At 47.3% G+C, this 14,485-nt stretch overlaps 1 protein-coding gene across 1 annotated transcript in view; it reads right to left on the bottom strand.

Moving 5' to 3' along the window:
* LOC125626408 (G protein-coupled receptor kinase 5) overlaps window positions 1-10,320 on the bottom strand; it is a 73,327-nt gene extending 63,007 nt beyond the window's left edge. The window contains exon 1 of the mRNA XM_048829334.2: window positions 9,971-10,320. Coding sequence (XP_048685291.1) covers window positions 9,971-10,022 — 52 coding nt within the window. The 5' untranslated portion in view covers window positions 10,023-10,320. The remainder of the gene's footprint in view (window positions 1-9,970) is intronic.
* Window positions 10,321-14,485: the final 4,165 nt, after the last annotated feature.

The raw sequence follows: 14,485 nt of genomic DNA, 5'->3' as shown, positions 1-14,485 counted from the left end.
GGAGCGAAATGCAGCTTCTGCTTACCAACACCGACAACTAGCAGTAACGACCCCTCATGCCATGCAGGGATCTATAAGCCCCTTCCAAAGCTGGGTAAGGAAGGATCATTATCCCCACAGTAGGGAAGTTAAATGACCGACCCAAGTGAGTCAGGGGCAGAGCCAGGAATAGAACCCAGGAGTCCTGGCTCCAACATCTCTAGAGAACATGGCCCCCTGGAAAAAAATACCAAACCCAGGAATTCCACAGGGAGTCCAACTGCAGTTGGAATTTAGGTCGGCAGATGCACAGCAGCTGATTCCAGTTGAGAAGCGCTACTCACCTGGAGCTTTTCAAACAGCCAAAGTGCACATCCACTTGGAAACCTCACCCCTTCTAACTGCCTGGATGCCAGCCGTGACTCCCGACTAGGCCCATATGAGCCCAGCAGGCCTCTTGTGCAGTGGGCCAGGCATGGACTGGGACACAGGGGAGCTGGATTCTCGCTCCAGCTCTGCCACTGAGCTGCTTGGGTGAGACACTTCCCCTCTCTGGGCCTCTGTCTTCTCTCCCACCCTAAGCTCTTCAGGGCAGGGACTCTTACTCTGGGTTTGCATCAGCACCTGGCGCAATGGGACCCTGGTCTCCACTGGGGTCACCTGGCACTGCCATAGCACAAAGTGTTAGAAGAAAACAATAATTTGGAGATGATTGAGAATGCCACAAAACTGTATGGGACTGAGCTGGTAACTGATCCAAGATCTTTCTTACAACTACAATACCCACCTGCGGAAGTAAAGAAACAGATTGATAGAGCCAGAAGAGTTCCCAGAAGTTACCTACTACAGGACAGGCCTAACAAAGAAAATAACAGAACGCCACTAGCCGTCACCTTCAGCCCCCAACTAAAACCCCTCTAACGCATTATTAAGGATCTACAACCTATCCTAAAGGATGACCCAACACTCTCACAAATCTTGGGAGACAGGCCAGTCCTTGCCTACAGACAGCCCCGCAACCTGAAGCAAATACTCACCAACAACCACATACCACACAACAGAACCACTAACCCAGGAACTTATCCTTGCAACAAAGCCCGTTGCCAACTGTGCCCACATATCTATTCAGGGGACACCATCACAGGGCCTAATAACATCAGCCACACTATCAGAGGCTCGTTCACCTGCACATCCACCAATGTGATATATGCCATCATGTGCCAGCAATGCCCCTCTGCCATTTACATTGGTCAAACTGGACAGTCTCTACGTAAAAGAATAAATGGACACAAATCAGATGTCAAGAATTATAACATTCATAAACCAGTCGGAGAACACTTCAATCTCTCTGGTCACGCAATCACAGACATGAAGGTCGCTATCTTAAAACAAAAAAACTTCAAATCCAGACTCCAGCGAGAAACTGCTGAATTGGAATTCATTTGCAAATTGGATACTATTAATTTAGGCTTAAATAGAGACTGGGAGTGGCTAAGTCATTATGCAAGGTAGCCTATTTCCCCTTGTTTTTTCCTACCCCCCCCCACCAGATGTTCTGGTTTAACTTGGATTTAAACTTGGAGAGTGGTCAGTTTGGATGAGCTATTACCAGCAGGAGAGTGAGTTTGTGTGTGTATGGGGGTGGGGGGGGGTGAGAAAACCTGGATTTGTGCTGGAAATGGCCCACCTTGATTATCATGCACATTGTAGGGAGAGTGGTCACTTTGGATGAGCTATTACCAGCAGGATAAAAAGAAAAGGAGTACTTGTGGCACCTTAGAGACTAACCAATTTATTTGAGCATGAGCTTTCGTGTGCTACAGCTCACTTCATCGGATGCATACCGTGGAAACTGCAGCAGACTTTATGCACATTGTGTGGAGAGTTGTCACTTTGGATGGGCTATCACCAGCAGGAGAGTGAATTTGTGTGGGGGGGTGGAGGGTGAGAAAACCTGGATTTGTGCTGGAAATGGCCCAACTTGATGATCACTTTAGATAAGCTATTACCAGCAGGACAGTGGGGTGGGAGGAGGTATTGTTTTATGATCTCTGTGTGTATATAAAGTCTGCTGCAGTTTCCACGGTATGCATCCGATGAAGTGAGCTGTAGCTCACGAAAGCTCATGCTCAAATAAATTGGTTAGTCTCTAAGGTGCCACAAGTACTCCTTTTCTTTTTGATCCAAGATCATCCTAGTATCTGATGTCCAATCAGAGCTCCTCTTCCCATCCTAAGACTCCCTTAATTTCTGCTTTGCATGCAGCCTGGCTCTCAAAACTCCACCAATGAACAGTCTCAGAGGAGTTCTAGTGTATGGAGATTGTATGTTAACTTTTCCTGGTAGTTCCAATCCCACATAATTACAGGATGGGCAGAGGCCTGGAGCCAGGCAGATCCAGATCTGTCACACTGTTGTAAATCCAGAGTAACTTCACAGAAGTCGGTGAAGTTCCTCCTGGGCAGCAGTGATCAGAATCTGGCCCTTATCCTTGTAACATTTGCCTGTGGTGAGCAGGTGTTATTCCCTTCATCTCCAGGATGTCAGACAGAAAGAAAAAAAGAATCACCTAGTTATTCATGGGGCTACCAAAACTAGGCTCCAAGCCTGATCCCAGTGTGACACTGAGTGACCATCTAGGTAAAATACACAGCCCCAGTCACTCTAAAACACTCTCACAAATATTGGCTTCGCTTGGCTTCACACAGGCTTGCAGTTGCTTCTTCAACCACTTTCTTAGACCCAGAAAGAGCATCACTGTTAGTTACAATAGCTCCCTTTGAATCAAGCAGAGTAATACCCTCTTTGTTAAATACAAGTCTGTTCCCTGAAATGCTCTTTGCTCACTTAAACGAGGTGTAGGTCCCTACTAAGAAGCTGTCTGCAGCAATTATTACCCTCTTCCCTGCCCCAGTTGCCAGCAAACCACGCTGCTAGTCCATGGCCACCTTTCAGCCCAGATAGCATCACTCTGACAAGAGTCTGGTAAGGATTTTCCCCCCCCTCTTTTAAATTGGGCTTGTACCTTTTTCCCCCTCTTTACGTGGGAGAAAGGAAGTCTGAAAGAGTGATTGGCTTTAAAGTAAAGGAGTACTTGTGGCACCTTAGAGACTAACAAATTTATTTGAGCATAAGCTTTCGTGAACTACAGCTCACTTCATTGGAGCTGTAGCTCACAAAAGCTTATGCTCAAATAAATTTGTTAGTCTCTAAGGTGCCACAAGTCCTCCTTTTCTTTTTGCGAATACAGACTAACACGGCTGCTACTCTGAAACCTGGCTTTAAGGTGTTTTTCTTTTCCTGTTTGGTTTTTAACCTTTAAAATATCAGGAGAGAGAAAGAAAACACCACCACCTAGCTCTGACAGCACATTTAGTCAGTAGATCTCAAAGGAGTTTACAAAAGGAGATCAGTTTCATTATCCCCATTTTACAGATGGGGAAAGAGAGAGTGAAGTGACATGGGTTACCCAGCAGGCCAGTGGCAGAGGCACCCAAGTCTCTTGAGTCACAGTTCAGGGCTCTATTTATTAGGCCATACTGCTTGGCTCACTGGAGGGATTTGTTGTGGGTTTCAGAGGACTTATGTTATGAGCTCTCACACTAACTGAAGGCCAGCAGTGTTAAATCTTAGCAAAGAGTTCCTTTCTCCAACATGTTGATAAGTCATTGAAGTTAAATATGTACTAAAATATGTCTGAAGCAAGCCAACAAATCCTTTCCTCTCCCCATTGCTCAATTTCCATGCTTGGCTCTTGCAATGGTCTCCTTTCACTAAGTCTCACCACCACAGTCTTCCCATCTAGATGGGACCTGAATTTCTAATGTGAAAAAAAAAAAAAAAAAACCACGCACGCAAAGCAAAAAACCAGACCCATCTTCCAGCCTTCCTTCTCCACCATAAAGCAGCTAAAAAAAGACACAAAGCCCATTTTTAAATCCCTAGTTTGTAACATCTTTAAAAAGGGCCTAAAATGACCACGTTTCCCCTTCAGCACCAGCTCTCTACAAATCTCTCACCCTTCTGTTATGCACCACAATCTGTTGGGGGCAGTGGGACCTTAATTCATTTCCCAACCCCCTACAAACCACACACATCAGGGAAATTACCTTTCACTTTAGAACACACACATACACACACACACACACACACACACGGCCAGAGAGAAATCATTAACTCAGCAACTGCTTACCAGGTTTGCCTATTTTTGTTCATTTTACAAAGTGTAAAATTAGCAACTTCCTTGTCACCTGACCTACCTGTCACCACTTCAGCTATTCACCCCCAGCATTAATGTCCATTAAGCTGCAGGGGAGAGAGAGAAGCTAGCTGTAAAGCAGGAAGATTTTGGGGGAGGGAGTTAGCCAACAGGCCCTCTCTGCACACAGGTTCCCAGGACTGCCCATGTGGATTCAGCAAACTGCGGACAAAGTTGTCCCCGTCCCCCCCACATGTGAAAGTTTGAGTTATGCCAGAGAAATCACCTGTGAACTGTTGTTTTGTAACAATGGCTTTTGCGTATCTAATTAACAGCTTCTAACACTCTAGTCAAGCTAAAGCCAGCGTACTTAAGCATGCGTGAACCTGGCTGTGACTAACACTAGGGGGGGGACTTCAGCCCATGTCTACATGGGAGGTACATGGTGTAACTTAGCTTTTTCCAGCAGAAGCTGCCCTGAGCCCACCCACAAATTGTCTTGTTTGTGGTTTATCTTGTGCCTCATACCATAATTGTTAAACCTCTTTAGAAGCAGCTTTGCTGTTTCAGTAGGTGTCCTACTGGTGGAAGGTTTGCGTGGATGCATCCTCATGCCTATTTGCCCACACCGCGTCATTGAGTCCTCCCACTGCTATCCCACGCTGCACTGCTTCACACCTGAACTGGCCCATCTAGTGACCCTGGGCCAGATGTTCCCACTGTTTAAATGCTGCAGGTACACCCCTATGAGCATCAATTTGCAACTCAAGCTCACGGCAAGTACATAGATTCATAGTCTATTACGTCACTCACGCTCCATACTTCCTCATGTCACACAGTCTTCTAAGCCATCCCCCATTTAGGGGCCAGTTGAAGGCGCAAAGACACAGACCTTGCCCACACTGGGATTCGCCCAGATGTCAGCCGCTAGTGCAGACAGGCAAAGCGCTGCTATCCTGCAATTACTGGCACCGTTGACCCTAGCTCCCAGCAGGGGCGCGCACCAGGGAAGCTACAGCAGTGGTTGGAATATGGACAGATGCCCGGTGCAATCTCAGGATTTTAAGAAGGGCCGGGCTCATGGTTTGTGAACGCTTGAGGTTGGGAATACCGCTGACAGCGCAAAGGGCCCTGAAAGTGCAGTGAAGTCCCAGCAGCCTGTGAGAGTGGTGTAAAGGGGCCCTAGCATATGAGGATCCCGCCCAACCGGATTCACTGAAGGTGGCTGAGGGCACTGGCTTTGGGGAGGGGAGTCAGGAAATTCTGGCTCCTGAACCACACGGCCTCTAAAGACTCCACCGGGAACACCGATGGCACCAGGAAAGCACTCCCAGATCCCTAAACCCTCCGGAGTTTGCAGCCTCTCCTTTAGCACAGGTCACTGTTGATCAGTAACCATTTGGCAGACCGAGACGTCCGTTCCAGCTGCACTCCAACCAGCTTGACACACACACAGCTCTATCTGCCCTGGGCCAGGATGAGGCCTTGCCCACAGACTCTGGCCTGGCCACACACCTTCAAGTGCCATGGTCCCCATGGGGAGGAGTGCACGAGCTAGATCAAAGGCCCTGCATGCCAGAATTGGCAGGGGCAGTCAGGTCACTGCGGATTCACCCCCAGTGATGCCCTCTTTGACAGGCCACTCACAGCGACCAACACGTAGCCAGCTCCCCAGAAGGAGCCCAAGGGACTAACCTGGCTTTTACAGGTAACGGGCCTAGTCATCCCACCACAGCAAGAAGTTTAAACAGAAACAGGATCAGGCATCGTGTGTCCACAGAGCAGAATCCCTTTGACCAACACTGGGGCAGAAGGCAGCAGCTGTTTTCTCTCCTAGTGCCCAGCACAGCAGCTCCAGACCAGACTCCTACCGCCGGCTGGAAGAGCAGGAGTGGGGACATATAGGGAGGCAGAATATCCTTGTCTAATTGGCCAGGGCTCCAGGGTTAACACCTCCGCATGATCTCTAATGGCTGCACGCAGGCAGGACCTTGACTCTGCCTCGCACCCATGCTTCAGTCCCCCCGCAGCGCATACAGAAGTGTTTTTCTGGCCCTGAGACAAGGCTCCCCCAATGCTGCCCTTGGGGCAGTCAATTGCCACTGAGGCAGAGGGGTTTTCGCACAGTTGCCATTTTAATGTGTTTGCTGTGAAGACACTAGCTGCTGCTTTATAGTCCTGGAACCAGCAGCTCAGCCTGGAGCCAGGACTCCATCCGAGCCCACAGCAAATACACAATGGAAAAAAGCCCTGCAAAGAGAGCACCCAACACCTTGCTAAACACACTTCCAGGCCTTTTCCATGGGATATTGACCAAGTCCCAGCACTTAAAGGAGACTCAGGATTCCAGAAACACAGGCACGTATGTCAGTACAGGGTTAAACTCCAGTGCATTTTATGGCAGCAGGGATATTTCTGCAATGACATTTGGATCAAGTATTTCCAGGTGTCATGCTGGCTGGCATGCAGAAGGGAGAGGCAAAGTCAGAGACCTAAACCATCTCTGCCACGCTTACACTAGCCCGAAGCTGTAGGACCAGTTATTTACCCCTAGGCTCACCCCAACCTCAAATATACAGGAGTCACAAGCCTGAGAAAAATAAATCCCTCCTGTGACCCTTTTCATGCCTCGGAAGCCAGACTTGAGCTCAGATCCACCTCTGAAGACTTTCAAAGCTGCATTTGGACTCCCAGCGCCTGTTTCAATTAAATGGGATCTTGGCATCTGAATCCCCTAAGCATCTTTGAAAGACCCAGTCCAGATACTTTTATCCACAATAAGCCCATTGGAATAGATCATGACCTAGGGTGTGCAGGGGATTTGAACATTACAATGGCCCAGATCTGCTTGGCAATTGAGACACTTTTGCCATGAGCTAGCTACAGTAATGTCCTGAATGCATCCGATGAAGTGAGCTGTAGCTCACGAAAGCTTATGTTCAAATAAACTGATTCGTCTCTAAGGTGCCACAAGTCCTCCTGTTCTTTCTACTGTACACTGGTGCTGCTCCTTAGTGGCACGAACTGTTCGCTGCTTTGATGTGCAGCAGCAGCAGCTCATTCGTGCAAATCATTCCTGAAGGATTCCAGTAGCTCAGGTTTCCAGCCTTGGAAGACTGGGAATTGGAAAAAGTAGACTCTGGAGATGTCCAAGGTCAGAATGCACGAGGGGACCCCGCACCCACCCCACCCAGGATGAAAAATCAGGGAAAGTAACCGTTATCAAGCCTGAAAGGAAATCGCCTCACTGCACTTGAATAGCAGGACCGGCAGTTGAGTTACTTTCCTGCCTCCATCAGAGAACAGCTTGTTGTCATCTTGGGCTGAAATTAACACACTATTTCTGTCTGAGCTTTTATAGTTGCTCTGCCTCCCATTAAAACGGTCTGTGTTTCTGATACTAGTAATTTACAAGCTACACATTCCTGCCTGGTGTTCACCTGCCTAACAATGAGCTTCCTCGGAGGAAAGAAATAAGCAGAGAGTCTGAGCTACAGTGCTCTGGTGAAGCCAACTCACACCAGCTCAACTTTGACTTGAGTTAGCATGGGCCAAAAGGAGCTTTCATCGGACATCCGATGGCTTAAGTGAAAAGAGCCGAGGAGCTTAGTTCAGTAGACAGGTGCCCATACGAGTAGCTAGGCAGCTCACAAAGCACACACGCCTATGAATGCGGGTCTTGGCTGGAAGGCAAAGGGCTAAATGAGCCACAGAGTCTGAACTCTCTTCTGTAGAGATGGTTCTCCCAAGCTCCAGGCTGAGGCACAATTAGCAAGCAAGCCAGCTGGTGAATACAAATATAGGAGTGTGTGGCAAGCAGTTCTCCCACTGTTCTCCCACACTGCGTTCACTGATAAGAGAGGGTTCCCTTCAGAAGAATGTGCCTTCCAATAAATACTAGCTTGCTGTGGGATCATCCTAAAAGCAAGATATTTCCCCCAGTCACTTTAAGGGATTTCATTATTTCACAGAAAGAAAAGGAGTACTTGTGGCACCTTAGAGACTAACCAATTTATTTGAGCATGAGCTTTCGTGAGCTACAGCTCACTTCATCAGCTGTAGCTCACGAAAGCTCATGCTCAAATAAATTGGTTAGTCTCTAAGGTGCCACAAGTACTCCTTTTCTTTTTGCGAATACAGACTAACACGGCTGTTCCTCTGAAACCTGTCATTATTTCACAGGTGTCAGAGTAGCAGCTGTGTTAGTCTGTATTCTCAAAAAGAAAAGGAGTGCGTGCATCCGATGAAGTGGGCTGTAGCTCACAAAAGCTTATGCTCAAATAAATTGGTTCGTCTCTAAGGTGCCACTAGTCCTCCTTTTCATTATTTCAAGTCACTCTAAGCTCCTGTTTGCTTTTCAGTTATGAAAGCTTAGGAACATAGAGTAAAATTTTCAAGTGATTTAGGAACATAAGTCCCATTTTTAAAAGTGATGTAGGCACTTAGGAGCCTGAGGCCAGGTCTGCAGGACAGACGGTTGCTGGCATAGCTACCCTGGTTAGGGGTGTGATGCAGTGCAATTTGTGACTGGCATACCTGAACTAGGAGCATTTTTCAGCACAGATGTAGTTACATCAGCAAAACTGCGCTTTTGCTAGAACAGGATATTTCGCTCAAGAAGTCTGGAATAAGCTATGCTGGCAAAGCGCAAAACAACCTTGGTATAAACCGTGTCCTCACTAGCAGCGCTTTGCCAGTATAGCCTAGGTAGCTACACCAGCAAAGCGGTGTAGAACCGGCCAAAGTCTCAATGAAAGGCAAGAGAACTGGCTGCTAACTCCCTGTTTCCCTTCTGGAAATGGGACTTTGATGCCTTTGAAAATTTCACCTCCAACAGTATCCCTCTGCATTTCCCGCATATTTACCACACTCGAACAATCAGCAGCCACTTTACATTAAGGGTTTAAAGATAAGGAAGGTCAAACCGTTTTTGTGGTGCAATGGGTGAAAATAAAGAGAAGCTATCTCCCACTACACCACGCCTGGTTAAAATGTACCACAACCAGAATTTCTGCTGTGATGTCTACAGCACAGTCACACAAAATATACCACACTACACCAGGTCAGCAGCATGACCACTTTTCCCTAGCATAATAAATTAGATCAAATCTCATGAAACAGACCATCTGTAGAATATCAATGACAGGTCAGGTATAACACACAGTCTTGGGATTGTCTTGCAACACAGCATTAGCTTTCTGTGGTAAACAAAAGTCACAACATGCTTTCTATGTTTTTCCTTATCTGCTTGTCAGAGTTTTGCATCAGACAGAGCAGCAAACATGCATTTCATGCTTCCTGTTCAAAGACAGAGCCAGAGTCCAATTCTTAGCTCACACAAGAAAATCACATTGCAGTTCAGAGGTGGAGGGGAGATGCAAAATTTCCATCCCCAGGCCATAGTCACTGCAGAGAAAACTTTACACAAAAACCAAAAGCCTGGTTTTCAAACGTTTGCTCTGTATATAGTAGGTGAAAACACCAGGGGATGTTTTGTAAATGAAGCTATAAATGCTAAATATTGGTATTATAAAGCATCTTGTGGAACTACTGAGGAAACCCACTAAACCCCAGTTTCCAGGTCTGTTTCCTACAGCTGCATTTCAGGTTACAAAATATCCTGTTCTCACCCCCGCGGGCAGTTTGCTTTCACTCAGTAAAATCAAGAGAGCTGCAACAAAGCAGCAGATGCTTCACTCCCTGTTCCCAATTTCCTTCTGTTAGTCACGGTGTCAAGGCATGTTCAGAGACACTCAGATCATACACCCAAAATGACCCAAGTTATTCTCTTACCTTCTCTGGCTTTCAGCAGGACTGTGTTGGCCACAATATTCTCCAGCTCCATAGTGATCCAGATTTGGATATGTTGCCGGAGGAAGAAGAGGAAAGAGATGGAAAAAGGAAGGAGTAGCTGTGTCCTCGAGAACAGTCTACGAGGTGGCTAAACCCCCAAAATCTGAATGTAGCAATCACCCCAAACAAAATCAAAACCCTCCCGTCTTCTTCTAGAAGAGTCACTCGGAGTCGCAGAGGCCAGGATCTGGAGTCTTTGGTGGTAAAGAGTCAGCAGCACAAACCCAAAAGGAGGAAAGGATCCTTCCTAGAACGACTGCAATCCAGGATACAGGACTCCCCGCGGCTCCTTCCCCTCCACCTCCTCCCCAGCCCCCCCCTCCACCCCCCGCACCCCAGGAACTAGATCTCCGGCTCGTGAGAACAGCCCCTTGCACGGATTTTGGGGGCACTGGGGTCATCAACGCTGGGGGGAAAAACACCTCCCACCCCCACGCACCATACCCAGGGGAGGATGCTGGGTTCAGTCCCTTGAGTCCAGAGCAGGTTAGGGGCTCAGGATCCCCCCCACCCCCAGTGTAAATCCAGCGCCCCACGAAGGGGAAGGAGAAGACTGGTATCCTCTATCCCCCAGCAGCAGCAGGAAATAGCATGGAATAGAACAGACTATAGCAATCTGAAACTGACTGGCTACAAAACGTTCCATGGGGGCGGGGCTTAGTGCAGCTGACGTTCCATAGGGCGGGACCAGATGGTCAACGCACTAGGATTTATGTAACTCCCCCATTCCCCCCCAAGAAAAATAAAGCCTGGAATCACAAATGCATCCTGGGTAACGTAGTTCAACCACCACCTCCCCTTATTTGCACTTTTGAATCCCTCGTGCTGTGATTTATGATGGGGATAAGACAGCAATCTCTCCCCCACACACAGCTTGCTAACCACCCCAGGCTGGGAATGGCTTTTCCCCTCTGCTACCTTTATCTGTGGTTTGCATACAGGAAGGATGACCCCATTCCAGCCAGGACTGGCTATCCCAGTATGGCGGGTGAGGTGAGGTCCCAGCTGTACTGGACACAGCACTGGAGTGTGGCTAGGGACTGGCTGTGCACACCATACCATGTCACCTGACAACTTACTTGGGTGGGCCCACAATCTTCTCACCCAGCCTTGCCAGATCAGTTCCTCACGTCTAAGGCAGACCATTTTGAAAGGGTTCTTTAGGCTGGGTGCTGTGCAATGCCGGGCACTCCCATTTGTACCAACAAGGCCAGAGTGTGGCTTGCCCTCACAGCAAGAGAATGGACAGCACTCCCCTGTAATTAATAGAGGTTAAGTCCATTAATGGCTATTAGCCAGAATGGGTAAGGAATGGTGTCCCTAGCCTCTGTTTGTCAGAGGGTGGAGACGGATGGCAGGAGAGAGATCATTTGATCATTAGGTTCACTCCCTAATGGGGCACCTGGCATTGGCCACTGTCGGCAGACAGGATGCTGGGCTGGATGGACCGTTGGTCTGAACTAGTATGGCCATTCTTATGTTCTTATACTACTATGGGGAAGTTTCTGTTTGTTTTAATGAAGGCAGCTGGACACACAGACAGGCCTAGCGGCTTTGCCACGTTCCCTAGCTCTCAGCCTAACCCAGCTGGTGCTGCCTACGCTTCTCAAACTGGCTCATCGTAAGTAGGGGATTTTAGGCAGCATGGAAAAGGCTGCACACACTACCAGGGACATGCTGTTCACCTCCACAGGCAGCTTTATGGTCTTCGCTTGTCCTCTGGCACCACAAAAGCCAAACCAGGCCCACAGAGCCAGGATTGCTGGCCCAAGAGGATGTAAACAGGACTGACGGGGAAGGGAAGAGAATTAATGCTAAATAGGAAGGTTTCGTACTGGTGAAATATATAGAGTGCCATGAAGAAACAGAGGCAGCAGTGTGAGGCATAGGTGCCTGGGATAGAGGATTTACTTGGGCTTCTCCACCTTCATTGCCCACGACCCCAGGAATCTCACACACAAGATTTGGCAGAAAGGGGTTTGATATGCTCATAAGAGCTCATTTCAAAACCTGCCTATTAAAGAGCCCATGGCATTTTTCACAGGACTCGAGGTGTTAAATCCTGGCTTCTGGGTCAAATTGTAATAGCAACTCTTTGGACCTCAGAAGGATGGTGTTAGCCACAGTTACAGAGCTATTTTTATTCCCAAAGTGCACCTGAATTCTAGAGCCTCCTTATAGGTGATATCTGACAAACAAATTACATGTAAAGTGAATTCAATAAGAACCAAATTTAATTTAAGCACACTGTTAATTTGTTCCCATGGAACTGGAAAGGACACTTGCAACTTAAAAAGATATTACATAATCTAAAGCCTTGTGCATTTGAGAAAGTGTTTTGGGTATAACATCAGGTATGAATCTAAACCAATATAGTTGTACCAGTCTGGACACTTCTAATTTTGAAATAAGAGTGCCTCTTTTCACCTTGCTTGGGAAGAGGTTTAATCTATACAGAAAAACCACTCTTCTACCAGAATAAGGTGGGGAGTTATACCAGTATAATCCACGTAGATGAAGCATAAATCCACAGAAATGTTTCCACAATGTATTCCAAACAAAACAGCTATTTATTTGAAAACATTTCCCTGCAGTATTTGAGACCTAAGCCCAGCAGGACTACAGAACATGCAAACAAAACCTACTTCATGGATTTTTCTTTGGCCAAGATGACAGAATTGCAATAAAATAACCCCCAGCGGGTGTGACAACCACATGATTTTTTGAATTCTCACTGTTCACCATCCAGGTGGATTAGTAACACAAGTAAAGAAATGTATCAAATGCCAGAATTTGCCTCATCCTTTCTTACATTTTCTTCCTCCTCAGTGCACGAAGGCCTGGAGTGCCACAGAATAACTGAGCATCTACAAAACAGGAGGAAAATGGCCCTTAGCACTCTGCAAAGCAGGAGCTGTGTTATGCCCAAGGAAAGCAACGGTTAGACGCTACTGGAGGAAAAAAGGCTACTTCCTCTTTGTAGAATTGTTTCCAGTTACAGGAACGTCACAGGCTGCCAACCGATTAGGCTGTAGAACTCACTGAAAGTCTCCAAAACTGGAAGAACTGTTTCCCACTGGTTAAGCATGGTTTATAATTGATGCAGTCCCTGTTCAGTTTGTGTATGGTTCATAGCTTATGGTACAGGGTGGTCCCAGTAGTGCTGCCCAAGCTCTGAGCTGTAAAGAAAATGTTTATTTTTTTAAAAGGAATTGCATTTGCTTAAGTAATTTGTACCTTTAATGTCACCAGCCTCAACCATACCTACTATTTTTCCTAGAGCATTTGCATAGGTTGGACAGTAGCCACGGAGAGTGGTTCAGGTGTAATCTATACAGGTTGATAAGGTTGAACACCTGATGCTGCTGGATTGTTCTAGCATGAGCACTGGGAGAGAGGCACAGAGTGGCAACTACTGTAACTCTCACGGCCAATCTGATTTTAACACTATACCATGAAGTCCTCTCACAGGAATCTCTGTGCACAGTGCCCACACAGTTCCCAGTGAAGGGGATGAGAATCAGTTTGCATCACACATTTACCTCCATGAAAAATAAGTCTCCGAGCTCTAATGTCCCTCCAGAGGAAGAGCACATAAGGCTCTGAGAAGCAGCTCAAGGGGGAGGCAAGAACTGCTCATTTCACTGCACCAGAAGCTGGTTTTACCTTTGTGGAGATCACAGTGAAGAGCCTTACAAGCTGCCCCCAGCAAAACCTTACTCTTGCTGCCAAGTTACCATTTGCTGCAGGGTGGATGAGGCCTTGTAACATCACAGACATGCTGAGTGATACAGCCCAAGATATCTAAGAGCATCCTGGCCAATTCAGCATCAAGACAGGTGTCCTTTCTGCCACTGCGAGCCCATTCGAGTGCCTGCTCTGGGCACACCTGGGCAGTTCAGCACAGAAGCAGCAGGTGTGTATCATGAGTAGCAAAACCTAGTCCAGTTTCTTGTTAAGAGGAAAAAAGTATGGTGGACCCTGCAGAGCCAGGTTAGAGGGAGCTAATGGAGAGAGTTAGTGGATTCCTTGTCTTGTCTGTTACAGTATCTGCTTTAATGACAAAAGGATGGTTCATACTTGCAAGGGCACAGTCAGTGACAAGGAGGGTTAGCTGGACAGCCACTGGAGTCACTTGTCCACTGATACTGTAGGATCAGACACATTTATGCTACCACCAGCCATTCACCTGACTACAGTGAAAGCAGAGTCCTGCTCTTCCCTCTAGAAATACAGACAGCAACAGGCTCCAGCCTTCTGCCGATAACCAGGAAGTGCCCCACTCCCACCCCCTCCACTAAGCTAGAAAGAAGAGTGCTCCATTGTGCATTGGTTCCTCAGCTCCCTGGACTGTGATATGAGAAACCCTCTAGGTTGGAAGGAAGCGGTGCGGGCGTAAGATCCCATTTGTGATCAGTACCATGTTCTGTTTGTTCCATATAGATACAGCCCAGA

This window comes from Caretta caretta, chromosome 26, assembly GCF_965140235.1.
Source record: "Caretta caretta isolate rCarCar2 chromosome 26, rCarCar1.hap1, whole genome shotgun sequence".
NCBI lineage: Eukaryota > Metazoa > Chordata > Testudines > Cheloniidae > Caretta > Caretta caretta.
This window is presented reverse-complemented; position numbering and strand designations above follow the sequence as displayed.